The 14,715-nt window shown below is 39.1% G+C and overlaps 2 protein-coding genes across 3 annotated transcripts; both read right to left on the reverse strand.

Annotated features, from left to right (window-relative positions):
• Positions 1 to 68: 68 nt before the first annotated feature.
• LOC109009344 (uncharacterized N-acetyltransferase p20-like) lies at positions 69 to 596 on the reverse strand. Its single transcript, XM_018989788.1, has one exon. It carries the CDS (start codon positions 594 to 596, stop codon positions 69 to 71), a length of 528 nt encoding a protein of 175 aa, XP_018845333.1.
• Positions 597 to 2,695: 2,099 nt separating this feature from the next.
• On the reverse strand, positions 2,696 to 12,909 carry LOC108997591 (uncharacterized N-acetyltransferase p20-like). Of its 2 annotated transcripts, none has more exons than XM_035695553.1 (2): positions 12,353 to 12,909; positions 2,696 to 3,395 (listed from the first exon to the last, which is right to left on the reverse strand). In XM_035695553.1, the coding sequence occupies exons 1-2, from the start codon at positions 12,358 to 12,360 to the stop codon at positions 2,867 to 2,869; spliced, it is 537 nt and encodes a 178-aa protein (XP_035551446.1). In that variant the 5' UTR covers positions 12,361 to 12,909; the 3' UTR covers positions 2,696 to 2,866. The 2 variants fall into 2 exon arrangements, with proteins under 2 accessions (XP_035551446.1, XP_018829485.1); XM_018973940.2 differs by lacking the exon at positions 2,696 to 3,395 and adding an exon at positions 8,542 to 8,897.
• Positions 12,910 to 14,715: the final 1,806 nt, after the last annotated feature.

The raw sequence follows: 14,715 nt of genomic DNA on the forward strand, positions 1-14,715 counted from the left end.
TTCACTGATAGAAAAGTTGGTTTACAGTTTTAGCACCAAATGATATCACTACACATTCCTTGACACAATTACCAAGCAACACTATACTCGTCAACAAAGCTACTATACACAACAATATCCCTACTCTTCCCCTTGACAAAGAAATATTTTTTCAGAAGACCCTCTTTGATAAATCCAGCCTTCTCCAAAACCTTCTGTGATGCTTTATTTTCTGCATAGACCAATCCTTCCACCCTCTCCAGAAACTTCATTTCTTTGAACACACATGAAATGGCCAGCTTCACAGCCCCTGTTGCAATGCCTTTTCCCCAGTACTTTCCACTTATAGCATATCCAATCTCTCCCCTCCGTTGATCTTTTCCAACCCCAGGCATCACATAGATGGACCCAATCGGACGGTCATCATTAGTGCAAATGGCTCTATACCAAGGGTGAGAACTAATGACCTCCTCTAAGAAGTCCAAAGCATCATCCCTAGAGGTGTAGGTATCCCATCTACAATAGAGGGTCACATTATCGTCACCAGCCCAACCCATAAAATCATCCACATCGGAGATTTTGAACGGCCGGAGAGTGATATCAATAGGCATCGCCATTTTATCACACCTGAAAAATATGAGATAGAACTTTGGACTTGGTAGTGTGTGATAGATGCTTGCTATGATTTAATGTAAGGATGAGGCTCATATTTATAGACCAATATTAAGAAGTCGTGGTTCCATTCAAAATTACTACTTCATCATGCTGCTTTGCATTTGATGCAATAGAGAAGCCGCCAGTAGCTCAGCCGGCTGTTTGGATGCGTACAGGACAATGGTTTTCATCAAGTTGCACAACTAGGCTGCATGTTTACTTCATTCAGTCGCTTTTAGCAACAAGTTGCACAAAGTAGGCTCAAGACTTTGCTATGATGTTGATGCAAATCAGGAAGATGCTCCTTAATTCATGGGACTGCTCTGTTAGGCAGAGGATTTTTGGGAAGCATATTTGTTATTTCAATTCTGGTTTGTTTGATTGTTATTTCTTTCCTAGTTTGTTTTCCTAGATTGTAGTTCTTTGGTTGAATATTTGAAGGGAAGGAAAAATAATGGAAGGCAGTTGCCATCTTTGACGTTACTGATTTTTTTTGGAGAGATTCCAATTTGCAGAGAGACTCTGTATTTGTTTTATTTTCTTCTTCTTGGCTATCAACGTGAGGTTGAATCAGAAGAGTTTGCACCAGATGTCGGCTCACGGACACATGCTTTGTACTTAGCTGGAAGATGGAACTATTGAGAGAGCAGACAGAGACAGAGAGTGTAAAAGGCTAAAGGGGATGAACATCCTTTTTTTTCATGTCAAGTCACACTCATTGTCTTCTTATGATTGACTACATGGCAAAGTGGTACCTGTTACATGGTGTTATTCTTCCTCTTATCTTTTGTTGGAATTTGACTGTTGATGACCCTATATTTTAGTTCTGTTTATCTTTTCCTAAGGAAAAGAGTTGATCTATAGATTTAATAAACAAAGGGTGAAGTATATTTATCGTTTGGGTGATATGATTTGTTCATTTTTGCTGAAATTTTGATATATCCCAACCATGTTATAAGCGGGTAGGAGGTTTTTGAATGAAATGGAGATCAGAATCTATTTGGTTAAGCGATATATATTTAGGAGTATAGAGGACTTATGATGGAATACTCTGCCTGCTTAGAATATATTTGAACAGTGAAACATGCGATAATTTGACAATGAAGCGTAGTTTTTTATATGGAAAATGCTAATTAATTGTCCCAAAAAATCATGTGAAGAAGCTAAACTCAGACAACATTTGAGGAGCAACATGACCCTCTTTGGAATACTTTTTACCATTGAGTGATCCTTCTTCTCGAGAAATAGCAGACACCACTGATGAGCTATGATGACTCCAAGTCTACTGCCAATAATATATTACTGGACTCCTCAACCTTTGTTTCTTTAGTTTAATCACTAATATTGATTCATTGTCATATCACAATTTATTTTGGTCTCCCCTCCATGAGGTGTTGTATCCATCCATTTGGTCCCTAGTTATTAATTTGTCAACATCATTCCATGCCTGCCTATCATCAAATTAACTTATGTTTTTAAATCCACTGTTTACTATAAGACCTAATATGTTTATTTTAAAGAAAAGTCAAAAACAAATTTTTTTTTTCATTTGAAATATGTTAAGTCTATTTTTTTATCTTACTAATACGTTTATATATCCCTTTACCATGGAATTGCTTTCTTATATATGAGATATATTCATTCTCTAGGAATGAAAAAAAATCACTTATTCCAAAAATTTAAACAAATGAGAAGAAATAGATTTAATTATTTATATTATATCCTTAACTACACGCAACAATATCCCTACTCTTTCCCTTGACATTGATATATTTTTTTTAAAAAAGACTCTCTTTAGTAAACCTACCTTCTCCTCCAATAATTTATGTGATTCTTTGTTTTATGCTAGAACCAAAACCAATCATGTGACTTTATCTATGCAATAACTTCATTACCATGAACACACGCAATGGTCAACTTCACAGCTTTTTGGCAATTCCTTGTTGCCCTCAAATTCTCCTCTTCATTTTGTTGACCCTATTTCTCTCTACATACAATAAGAAATTTTGGTGGATGCTTTTTGAGATCTGGCAATCAACTTATGCCAGATTCATTCAAGGAGACATCATCAAGTCATTAAAAAAGATGCAAAGATGGCTAGGTACTTCAAATAAAGTAACAAAATATTTGGAGGCTAAATTACGTTAAACTTCACTGATAGAATAATAGTTGGTTACAGTTTTAGCACCAAATGATATCACTACACATTCCTTGACACAATTACCAAGCAACACTATCTATACTCGTCAACAAAGCTACTATACACAACAATATCCCTACTCTTCCCCTTGACAAAGAAATATTTTTTCAGAAGACCCTCTTTGATAAATCCAGCCTTCTCCAAAACCCTCTGTGATGCTTTATTTTCTGCATAGACCAATCCTTCCACCCTCTCCAGAAACTTCATTTCTTTGAACACACATGAAATGGCCAGCTTCACAGCCCTTGTTGAAATGCCTTTTCCCCAGTACTTTGCACTTATAGCATATCCAATCTCTCCCCTCCGTTGATCTTTTCCAACCCCAGGCATCACATAGATGGACCCAATCGGATGGTCATCATTAGTGCAAATGGCTCTATACCAAGGGTGAGAACTAATGACCTCCTCTAAGAAGTCCAAAGCATCATCCCTAGAGGTGTAGGTATCCCATCTACAATAGAGCGTCACATTATCGTCACCAGCCCAACCCATAAAATCATCCACATCAGAGATTTTGAACGGCCGGAGAGTGATATCAATAGGCATCGCCATTTTATCACACCTGAAAAATATGAGATAGAGCTTTGGACTTGGTAGTGTGTGATAGATGCTTGCTATGATTTAATGTAAGGATTAGGCTCATATTTATAGAGCAATATTAAGAAGTCGTGGTTCCATTCAAAATTACTACTTCATAATGCTGATTTTGTTGGTACAAAGGGGCTGCAAAAGAGATAATAGTGAGAGAAAGTTTACTTCAAGGCACGTTACAATGTCGCTTTCTTTAAGACAATATTCGCCCCTACCAATAACGGTATGCACACGAGTTACAAGCGAATTTGCCTTCAAGATACAATGAAGCCCAAAACAAGTCTGTTTGTCTAACTGCGTTATGCACACACAAAATTAGACCTCGAATACCCTCAAATTTTACTATTCAACCAAGAAATTAGAAATTTGTTCTCTCGAGAGCAAACAAATTCTAACAAATTCCAATAATATGAATAAGTGAAAAACTTGAGAGAGAGAGAGAGAGAGAGAATTCGAAATTATATTCTGTGATACTCAAATGGCAGGTCAATGAGTCTATTTATAAATGACCAAAGGTTATGAACGAAAAGTTATTACTTTTCGTAATTCTGATAACTGTTCGGAATAGGTACATATATTGTGCCTATAGCCATAAGACGCAACGTTGGACTGAGACCAATGGTTGCCTTGCTTCTTCTCCAACCGGTTGGGACTAGTTTGAGTCACGGTGGGTGCGTTTTGTGAGTTTTATCTCCAACCGGTTGGGACCAGTTTGAGTCACGGTGGGTGCGTTTTGTGAGTTTTATTTTTCAATTTTCCAAGCATTGCAGCGCCTCGCTGCTTGTGCCTAGCGCGCACGCCCCTTAATCCCCCCAAGCAAGAGGTGTGATTCGAACCCATCCCATGGTGCCATTAAATGGGAAGCTACAATACCACTATGCCAATCAAAGGTTTATGGTTAGAATGTTGTCCCAAACTATTATAAATGTTATAACTTTCCATATATTCTCTTTTTCCAAAATAATTCACAACTTCCAAAATCAATCCAAAAATATTATTAATAAATATAATATATAATTAATTATTTTGAAAATATTTCCAACATATTTGCATTTGATGCAATAGAGAAGCCGCCAGTAGCTCAACCGGCTATTTGGATGTGTACAGGACAATGGTTTTCAGCAAGTTGCAGAACTAGGCTGCATGAGTCGCTTTTAGCAACAAGTTGCACAAAGTAGGCTCAAGACTTTGCTATGATGTCGACTCACAGGCATATACTTTGTACTTAGCTAGAAGATGGAACCATTGAGAGAGCAGACAGAGACAGTGTAAAAGGCTAAAGGGGATGAACATCCTATTTTTGAATGTCAAGTCACACTCACTGTCTTCTTATGATTGACTACATGGCAAAGTGGTACCTGTTACATGGTGTTATTCTTCCTCTTATCTTTTGTTGGAATTTGACTGTTGATGACCCTATATTTTAGTTATGTTTATCTTTTTCTAAGGAAAAGAGTTGATCTAGAGATTTAATAAACAAAGGGTGAAGTATATTTATCGTTTGGGTGATATGATTTGTTCATTTTTGCTGAAATTTTGATATATCCCAACCATGTTATAAGCGGGTAGGAGGTTTTTGAATGAAATGAAGATCAGAATCTATTTGGTTAAGCGATATATATTTAGGAGTATAGAGGACTTATGATGGAATACTCTGCCTGCTTAGAATATATTTGAATAGTAAAGCATGCTATAATTTGACAATGAAGCGTAGTTTTTTATATGGAAAAAGCTAATTAATTGTCCCAAAAAATCATGTGAAGAAGAAAAACTCAGACAACATTTGAGGAGCAGCATGACCCTCTTTGGAATACTCTTTACCATCAAGTGATCCTTCTTCTCGAGAAATAGCAGACACCACTGATGAGCTATGATGACTCCAAGTCTATTGGAAATATTTTCAAAATAATATATATATATATAATATTTATTATTAATAATATTTTGGGAATTTATTTTTAGAAGTTGTGAATTATTTTAGAAATAGAGGAATTAAGGAAAGTTTATAAGCAATAGCTTATGGTTATAAAATTATTGGGTCTACAAGCCTTCATAAGGCAATCACTAGCTTGGTGGTGTTAGTGCCATGGGTTTACTCTGAAAGCATGAGTTCGAGTCACCCCTTTTATGAAAGGGTTTTTAATTTCTCTTCACGTGAGAAGCAAAGCTCCAAGAGGCATGCAATGCATGGGCTACATGGGTGCGACGCACTGATGCGGGCGTGCACGAGGCGCTGCGATGAGGGTGTTAAAACCCCTAGGAAAGTGGCCTCGGAACAAGTCTCGACATGGCCTTTGGAAGGCAAGGACAGCGTCACGGCTAGCCTACACGCATGCCTTGGCCCGTGCATTGACACACACGAGGCGCCCAGCATGCAGGCCAACGAGGTTAGTGACCGCACACTAGTGCGTGTGCGCCAGCACACGCCCTGCGCATGACCCCGCACGCGCCCAAGCCAGCGCACGCGCATGTGCGCAGCCCCATGCGCATGAGCCTGCGCTCGCCACTGCACACGCCCTTGCGCACACACCTGCGCGGAAGCCCCTGCGCACGCCTCAGCATGCCCCCCACGCCGCACACCAGCGAGGCTAGTGGCATGCATCACGACATGCCATCCAGTGCACGGCTCCAGCCCCTGCCTTGCGGAGCAGGCCAGTGGCATGCCCACCAGGCATGCCATCCAGTGCATGGCTCCAGCCCATGCCTTGCAGTCCAACGCCCAGGCCACCAGCCTGGGCCATGCAACACACACGCATGGCTCATCACCATCAGGCCTTGCATGGCGCCAGGCATGCCCATCAGCAAGCCGTGCATGGCATTATGCTATGACCATTAACAAGCCATGTTGTGCCACCTAGCCATGGTCCAACCCGAAGACAACCATGCACCATTCTAGCCCACCATGGGCCATGCATGTCACGGCCAAGATAGGTCCATGGCCTTATCTATTTTATTTCTTTTATTTTATTTAATTATTATTTGCAAGTGACCTAATGGGGATTTCCAAATTGTAACTCTTATAAATAGGACCCTTAGTCTTTTCTTTTACATCTTTTGACAAATTCCTTTTGGGACAACTTTGTTCTTGAGATCAACTCTTTCGGTGCTTAGCATTTGGGCTCTTTGGGATGCAATTCGTGAATCTATAAGGAGAGAATCACACTTTGCAATTCGTGAATAAGTGTGATTCGGTTTATCTATCTTATGAGTATTATTCATTCATTCTCTTGTTCCCTATTTCCTCTACATTGATCTTATTATTTGCATGAAGTGTTCTTGAATTATTCTTGAGTTGTTCTTGAGAATACATTGTGTTCATCCATTGTTCATTGCCGAAACCATCTCAATTGCCTCATTTGATCCATCCAAACACCTAGTGTCGCCCACCATAGTGTTTGCCCTAATCCAACTTCCATAAATAGTCTTGCCGCCACTCCCACAAAACCCTAGCCATATCCTTACTTCCATATTCGGCATCCCCGTAATTGCCTTGCTTCCATCACAAATTGCCCTAGCCGAAACCCTCCATCCTCCAAAAGGAAACACTTTCCTTTTAGGGATCTTGTCCACCCTAATTCAACTCTCATAAATCACTCAAGTCAACTTTGACTATTCTAACTAGCTCCACCGAATCCTCCAAGATTCATATCCCTTAGGAATCTTTCCATAATCCCTTCACCCCACCATTTTCAACAACCCTAGTTGCCTTAGCCATCTGAAACCCTAGCCCCCATGCACCTTGGCGCCAACCCTAATTTCCCCTAGAGAGTTCGGCAACCCTAATTCCATCTTCCCTCCGACATCCCTCTATTGCCGTGGGCCTCTATCAACCATTGCACTCTCACACGTCAAGCCAAGCCCTAACACCTAACCTCACCCTACCAAAATTGCCACTTTGGCAACCTTTGTTCGTGAACCAAGCAAGAGAGGAACTGGCTCTCGGTCATCACAAGGAAATCCTATGCGAGGAGGACATAGTGTTTAGGGACTTGACCAGGGTCCCTAACAGAGGGGCTCCATGCGCGAGGCGATGCAACGCATTGGAAAGAAAAATTAAATTCCCAATGCGTGCACGCAGTGATTCAAACTGGTGTCATCCAGTTGAAACGGAAGCCAGGCGACCATTGGACTAAGTCCAACTGTTGTGTCATATAGCAACAGGCATAATATATGTACCTATTCCGAATAGTTTTCAGAATTACGAAAAGTAATAACTTTTTGTTTAAAACATTTGATCATCTATAAATAGACCCATTGGCCTGCCATTTGAGTATACAGAATAGAATTTCGAACTCTCTCTCTCCCAAGTTTTTCACTTCTTCATATTGTTAGAACATGTTATAAACTGTTTGATCTCGAGAGAACAGATTTCTAATTTCTTGGTTGAATAGCAAAATCTGAGGGTATTCGGGGTCTAATTTTGTGTGTGCATAACGCAGTTAGACAAACAGATTTGTTCTGGGCTTCATTGTATGTTAGAGGCAAATTCGCTTGTAACCCCGTGTGCATACCGTTATTGGTGAGAGCGAATATTGTCTTAAGGAAAGCGACATTGTAACGTGCCTTGAAGCAAACTTTCTCTCACTATTGTCTCTTTTGCAGCCCCTTTTCTCCAACAAAGTCTACTGCAATAATATATTATTGGACTCCTTAACCTTTGTTTCTTTAGTTTAATCACTAATATTTATTCATTAGTCTAACATAACAATTTCCCAGAAACTTCTCTTGAACCAATTTAATGACTAGTAATTTTGGCCTAATGTATGTATTATTCCAATTAGCTAGGGGATTGACTGCATTATCTAAACTAAAGAGTCACAGCCCACAATGTTTGATCAAGACTACCTGTTTTCTATAAATAAAGGATCGTGATGGAGACATGGATCCATGTACAAGGATTAACAGACTCATGAACAGTGAAAACTTATGAGTCTGTCTTGTGTACACGACTTCGTGTCTTCAGCAGTTTTGATGAACCCAATGCTTACTCATTCGGAGATTAGTAGTAAAAATAAGAAACTGAACTCAAGAATAACAAAGTATACATGCATACATGCATTACAATAGTAAGACATAATTAGTGCCAATAACACTTTATGCCATAGTACTATCCCCACCCATAACTTAACACAATCGACCAATAATCAACATTTATTCTATGCTTTAGTTAAAAATTCCATACACAACAATATCCCTACTCTTCCCCTTGACAAAGAAATATTTTTTCAGAAGACCCTTTTTGATAAATCCAGCCTTCTCCAAAACCCTCTGTGATGCTTTATTTTCTGCATAGACCAATCCTTCCACCCTCTCCAGAAACTTCATTTCTTTGAACACGCATGAAATGGCCAGCTTCACAGCCCTTGTTGCAATGCCTTTTCCCTAGTACTTTGCACTTATAGCATATCCAATCTCTCCCCTCCGTTGATCTTTTCCAACCCCAGGCATCACATAGATGGACCCAATGAGTCTCCTATAAATGCTAGGATTAGAAATGGGATTGCCAGTTTCTTTGCTAAGTTTGAGATTTTGTTCCAAAGGAAGTTTTAAAGGTTTACAACCCAACATACCCGAATCTGAAAGGATATCTAAGGCATACTTCCTTTGACATAAGTGGATGCCCTTGGATGATCTTGCAATTTCTAAACCCAAAAAATACCTTAGGCAGCCCAAGTCTCTTATTTTGAACTGAGTATTGAGAAAAGTTCGAAGAGAGGAGATGGAAGTATTTGAATTGCTAGCAACTAGGATATCATCAACATAAACTAAGATAGCAATATAGAAATCTCCTTCTTGTTTGGTAAACAAACTATAATCAGATTTGGATTGAACAAATCCAAAAGATAGAAGAGAGGATGTCAACTTAAAATTCCATTGTCTTGAAGCTTACTTAAAGCCATAAAGACTCTTAAGGAGCTTGCACACTTGGTGAGGTTCACCCTTGGTGTATCTCAGTGGTTTTTTCATGTAAATTTCCTCGGTTAGATCACTATTCAAAAAAACATTATTTACATCAAAATGATGTAAAAACCAGCCTTTAATAGCTGCCACACTAATTAAAAATCTGACAGTAACCATCTTGGCTACAGGTGAGAAGGTATCAACATAATCTACACCTTATACTTGAGTGTAGCCTTTAGCTACTAACCTAACTTTCAACCTTTCCAAAGTGCCATCAGAATTGAATTTTACCTTGTAAACATACTTGCAATCAATTGGTCTTTTACCTGCTGGTAGATCAGTGAGTGTCCAAGTATGGTTTGTTTCCAAAGCTGCAATTTCAGCTTCCATGGCTCTACACCAAGCAGGGTCCTTAACGGCTTGTTTGTAAGAATGAGGCTCGGTATGTAAGGAAATGGAAGTGGTGAATGCTTGAAAAACAGGGTTAAATTGATGATAAGATAAACAATGAAATAAAGGGAAGGGTTTACCATTGGAAGTAGGAGCCTGCTTGGAACTTGATTGCTCATAAGGGTGCTGCATGACATGGTGACAATGGTAATCCTTGAGATATTGGGGGGCTGTTCTAATCCGAGAGGATCTTCTAAGAGTAGGTTGTGAAGTAATGGCAGGATTTGTGAGAGGAAAGGATGAGGTTGTAGGGTCGGGTGATGGGTTGGGTTGTGTAAGTGTGTGGACAGGTGCAGGAGTAGGTGCTGGTTGGGGTGTGGGGTATTGAATTTCGGCAGTGGAGAGATGGTTGGGAGGAGTTGAAGTGCTATGTGCGTTGGGTGAGAAAAAAGGAGGAGATGTGAGTGGTGAGAAAGGAGAGTCAATTTGTGATGTGGGAGGCGGATTAAGAGAAAAAATTGGTGATAAATCTGTGGGTGGAGAATGGTTAGAATTAATGGTGTGGAAAGGAAACACAAATTCATGAAAAATAGTATCTCTTGAAATGAAAATGGTGTTGTTTTGAATATCTAAAAGTTTATATCCTTTAATGCCAAAAGGATAGCCAATAAAAACACAAATTCGACCTCTAGGTTGAAATTTGGTTCTGCCTTGTGAAAGAGAGGCAGCAAAACATAAAGATCTGAATACTCTCATATGAGTATAGGTTGGTTTTTGTTGAAAAAGTTTTTCATATGGTGCCTGGCTGTTCAAAATGGGTGAGGGAAGTCTATTTATGATGTAAGTTGCTATGAGGATAGCATGATTCCAATATTTATGGGGCAAACCAGATTGGAAAATGAGGGCTCTAGTGACATTTAATAAATGTTGGTGTTTCCTCTCAACAATGTCATTTTGTTGAGGGGTTTCCACACAACTTCTTTGATGAATAATGCCCTTGTTATTAAAAAATTCTTTCATTTGAAATTCAACACCATTGTCACTTCTTAAGATTTTAAGTTTCATGTTAAATTGTGCTTCAATAAAACTATAGAAAGATTCAATGCACTTGCGAGTTTCAGCCTTGGTTTTGAGTAAATAAAGCCATGTAGAACGAGAAAAGTCATCCACAATAGTTAAGAAATATTTGGAACCATCGTGTGCAATAGTGGGGGAAGGTCCCCAAATATCACAGTGGATGGTTTCAAATATTCTAGAAGAAGCATGAGCACTATCAGGAAAAAGTAATTTGTTAAATTTTGCCAAAGGACACAAAGTGCAAGGTATTTCATTAGTAAGAGATCTGTGAGTGTTTACAGGGAAATCATTGATTAATTGAAGCCTATTTTTGTATAAGTGACCTAGGCGACAATGCCATAGGTTGTATGGTGTGATATTTTGTGCAACAGAAGCAGAAAATATGGGATTTGTGTGTGGTTTATGTTTATAAATGGAAAAGTAATTGGTGAGGGCAGTAGGTGGCACGGCTGAACAATGAAAATGGTAGAGCCCATGCAACAGGTCACCCTTCCCAATCGTTGTCCAAGAATGTAGGTCCTGAATAAAATAGTGAGAAGAAAAGAAGAGGAAATAACAATTATTTGATTTTGTCAGCTTTGGCACAGAAATTAAATTGAAATTGAAGGAAGGAACACAAAGAACTTCTGTGAGAATAATAGTATTGGATAAATGGACTGTACCAATATGTGTCACAGATGCTAAACTTCCATTGGGAAGCTTAACAGAGTATGAAACCGTGGAGTGAATAGAAGAAAACAAGGAGGTGCTACAAACCATATGGTCTGTAGCACCAGTGTCAATTATCCAATTTGTGTTTGATGAATTCAAAGAAGCATGTGTGTGTGTGTTGAAAAACAATTGAGTATACCAGACATGTTGGATTGTGAGGCAGGATTTGAGGAACTGGAATGCAGAACATTAGCCGAGATAGGATCCTGCGTTTGAAGTAGAGCTAGCAGCTGCTGATATTGGAGCTTTGTTAAACCCACCTTATCCTCACCAACACCAACAGATTTAGGAGCAATAGAAAGATTAGCATGAGAACTAGGAGGCTGTTTGTTATGGAATTTGTGACCCAGTGGATATCCATTAAGCTTATAGCATTTTTCAATAGAGTGACCAATCATATTGCAATGAGTACAAAGGGGAGGGTCGGCATTTCCAAGTTTGAAACAATTTTCCACAGTGTGACCTGAAATTTTACAGTGAGTGCAATAGGGGCGGTCTTTTCTGGGGTTGGTTTGATTTGTGGGAGATGATTTTGAAGGAGTATACGGTTTCTTGACAGCAAGGGCTAGGGTTTTAGAAGGTTGGGAATGGGAAGTAATTCGGTGGTGGCGCTCTTGTTGCTGTACAAGGAAAAAAACTTTGGAAACAGGGGGAAGAGGGTCTAGTAGCATGATCTAGTCACGAATTGGAGAATGGCTATCATTCAAACTCATCAAAAATTGAAGGAACACAATCCCGTTGGGATCGGTCCAAAAAAATCTTCATAGTGCCACAGGAACAAGTGGGAAGGGGGTCATAAATTGCCATTTCAACCCAAAAAGTTTTGAGATTGTTATAATAGATGCTTACCGAGTCATGTTCTTGGGAAAGAGAAGCCAAAGCTTTCTTCAATTGGAAGATTCGGGGCCCATTTTGGTGAGACAGCCGCTCATGAAGATCCATCCAAATTTTGTAGGCATCGTCGACAAAGGCAACACTGGATTTGAGAGAGGTAGTGATGGAGTTTTGAATCCATGACACGACCATGTCGTTGCACCGATTCCAGAGGTCGATTAAAGGATCAGCGGGAAAACTGGGTTTGGTTAAAGTGTCGTCGATGAAACCTAGCTTATTCTTAGCTCGTAAGGCACGTTTCATCGCATGGGACCAGGTTGTGTAATTTTCGGTAGTTAGTAGATCGGCGACAAGGGTGATTGAAGGACTATCACCGTGATCTAAACGGTAAGGGTTTGTAGGATCTGCAAGATTGAGATATCGGGAGGGAGGGTTTGTAAGGGGATTTGAGTGGGTTGGTGAATCAGGTGGAGTATGTGATTCGGAGAACTCCATTTTGCTCTCACCGGCTCTTAGATACCATGTAAGTGATTGGTAACAAGAAGAAAAACAGAGAGCGTTTGGAAGTTCTGGAAAAAGTTCCTCTGTATATTTGATACTGTTTTCTTACATTCAACAAGGTAGAAGCTGTAGCCTATATACCAAGTGGATCTATAACAAACTAACAGAAAGTAAAGGAAATATTAACAAACTAACAGAAAGTAAAGGAAATATATATATATTTACAGCTGTGTATAGTAAAGAATGAAAGAATAAAAATATAAACATAAACGACATGTAGCTTATTTACCCTTTATCATCTAACAGAGCGGATGAATGGAAATCCTCGATGAATCAATCTCCATAACGCCAAGACTAGCTTGTTTATGTTATAGCAAATGTTAGCTTGTTTATAGCCTATCTAGAATTCTACCACCTTGATCAAGGCCCGAAGACTCCCAAGTCTTCCTGCCTAGAATATATTATTGGAGTCCCCAACCTTGTCATTTCTCTCAAAATTATATTCCATATTTCACACTTAGAACCTATGTTAGGGATCTCCGCAGAAGCACCCAGCAAAATTGTTGTGCTTTGGACTTTGGAGGATGATTAAGTATTATTTATTACTAGAAACTTACGGCAAAAAAAATCCAGTTTTAATTAGTCTTTCATTATAAAGTGGGCCATCTGCCTTTCCTGGTCACCCACTGACCCTCCCCATCCAGATAATTTAGCTACGAAGTGGATCTGATCACTTCTCATTTCTTGATGGAGATAGACATTGTCTTCTACTTATCCAATGTGGGACAATCTGCATAAAATGCACAAGATAAGGTTTAATATGGTGCTCAAAATATTTAGTCACATGCATGGCCATGAACACAGACAATCTAATAAAAAAATAATACATGCTATTAAGTGATCATCACCTGCCCATAACAAGAAATCATCCACGTTCGTTAGCTTGAATGGACGAATGGAAATCCTCGATGAATCAATCTCCATTACAACAAAGACAACGCTAATGGCGGGTGACAAAGCCTATGTTACAAAAGAGCGGTGCTACTCTACCGCCTCCAAGTGACTCCTCCCGCTTAGTGCCAATTGCACTTTTCTTTTATTTTTTTCTTTTTATTTCAAACATTTTTTAAATATATTTAAACATTTTTAAAAAATAAAAAAAATAGAAATATCTTAATAGTTACTTTCTTAACTATTAAGAAAAAAAAATTAAATGCATGAGCGATAAAAAATGAGAGGACAAATTGAGGAGACATGATAGCATTATTCGTTACAAAAATGTTGGTTTCTGGAAATTAAAACTAGGTTAGCTTGTTGGGTTCGGCATTATTCCAGAGTATGGAAAACATGTTGAAATATTAAATTGTTTATAACCTATTATCTTAACTTCTACCACCTAGAGGCCATGACGAGTCCTAAGTGCAGTGAAATGGAGGTCACCAAACTAGGCCATGTGCCTTTCCTTATCACCCATTGACCCCATCAGATAAGTTAGCTATATATATATATATATATAAATATGAAGTGGCTCCTCACTTTCATTTGTTGCTTGATCATGATACATGTCTTCATTCATATTTATCTATCCAATGCGGGGCAATCTGCATAAAGTGCTACGTGAAAGCTTTACTTAGTCATATGGGAAACCGTGGCCATGAAAACAGACAATCTAAGACTGAATGGGGAAAGCAACCTTGAGACTGGATAAAGGCTTGAGTTCTGTTTCTGTCCCTGGTTATGATGAGATCAGATAGCAGTTAGAGATGTTGCAGCCACAGGGATTTAAGGTTTTATCAGGAAGTAAAATAATCTGTTGCAGAAGACTTGGAGCTCAGTGTTGTAGAACTAATGTATGTAGGCCTATGTAGCGAGCGATA

The sequence above is a fragment of the Juglans regia genome, chromosome 11 (genome assembly GCF_001411555.2).
Source record: "Juglans regia cultivar Chandler chromosome 11, Walnut 2.0, whole genome shotgun sequence".
Lineage (NCBI taxonomy): Eukaryota > Viridiplantae > Streptophyta > Magnoliopsida > Fagales > Juglandaceae > Juglans > Juglans regia.

Excerpts from the sequence above, each read along its gene's own strand:
- LOC109009344 (XM_018989788.1), bottom strand. The coding sequence starts at position 596 with ATGGCGATGCCTATTGATATCACTCTCCGGCCGTTCAAAATCTCCGAT.
- LOC108997591 (XM_018973940.2), bottom strand. The coding sequence starts at position 12,832 with ATGGAGTTCTCCGAATCACATACTCCACCTGATTCACCAACCCACTCA. Across the intron at positions 8,898-12,352 it reads TTTCCCAAGAACATGACTCG|GAGACTCATTGGGTCCATCT; the intron begins GTAAGCATCTAT and ends TAGCATTTATAG.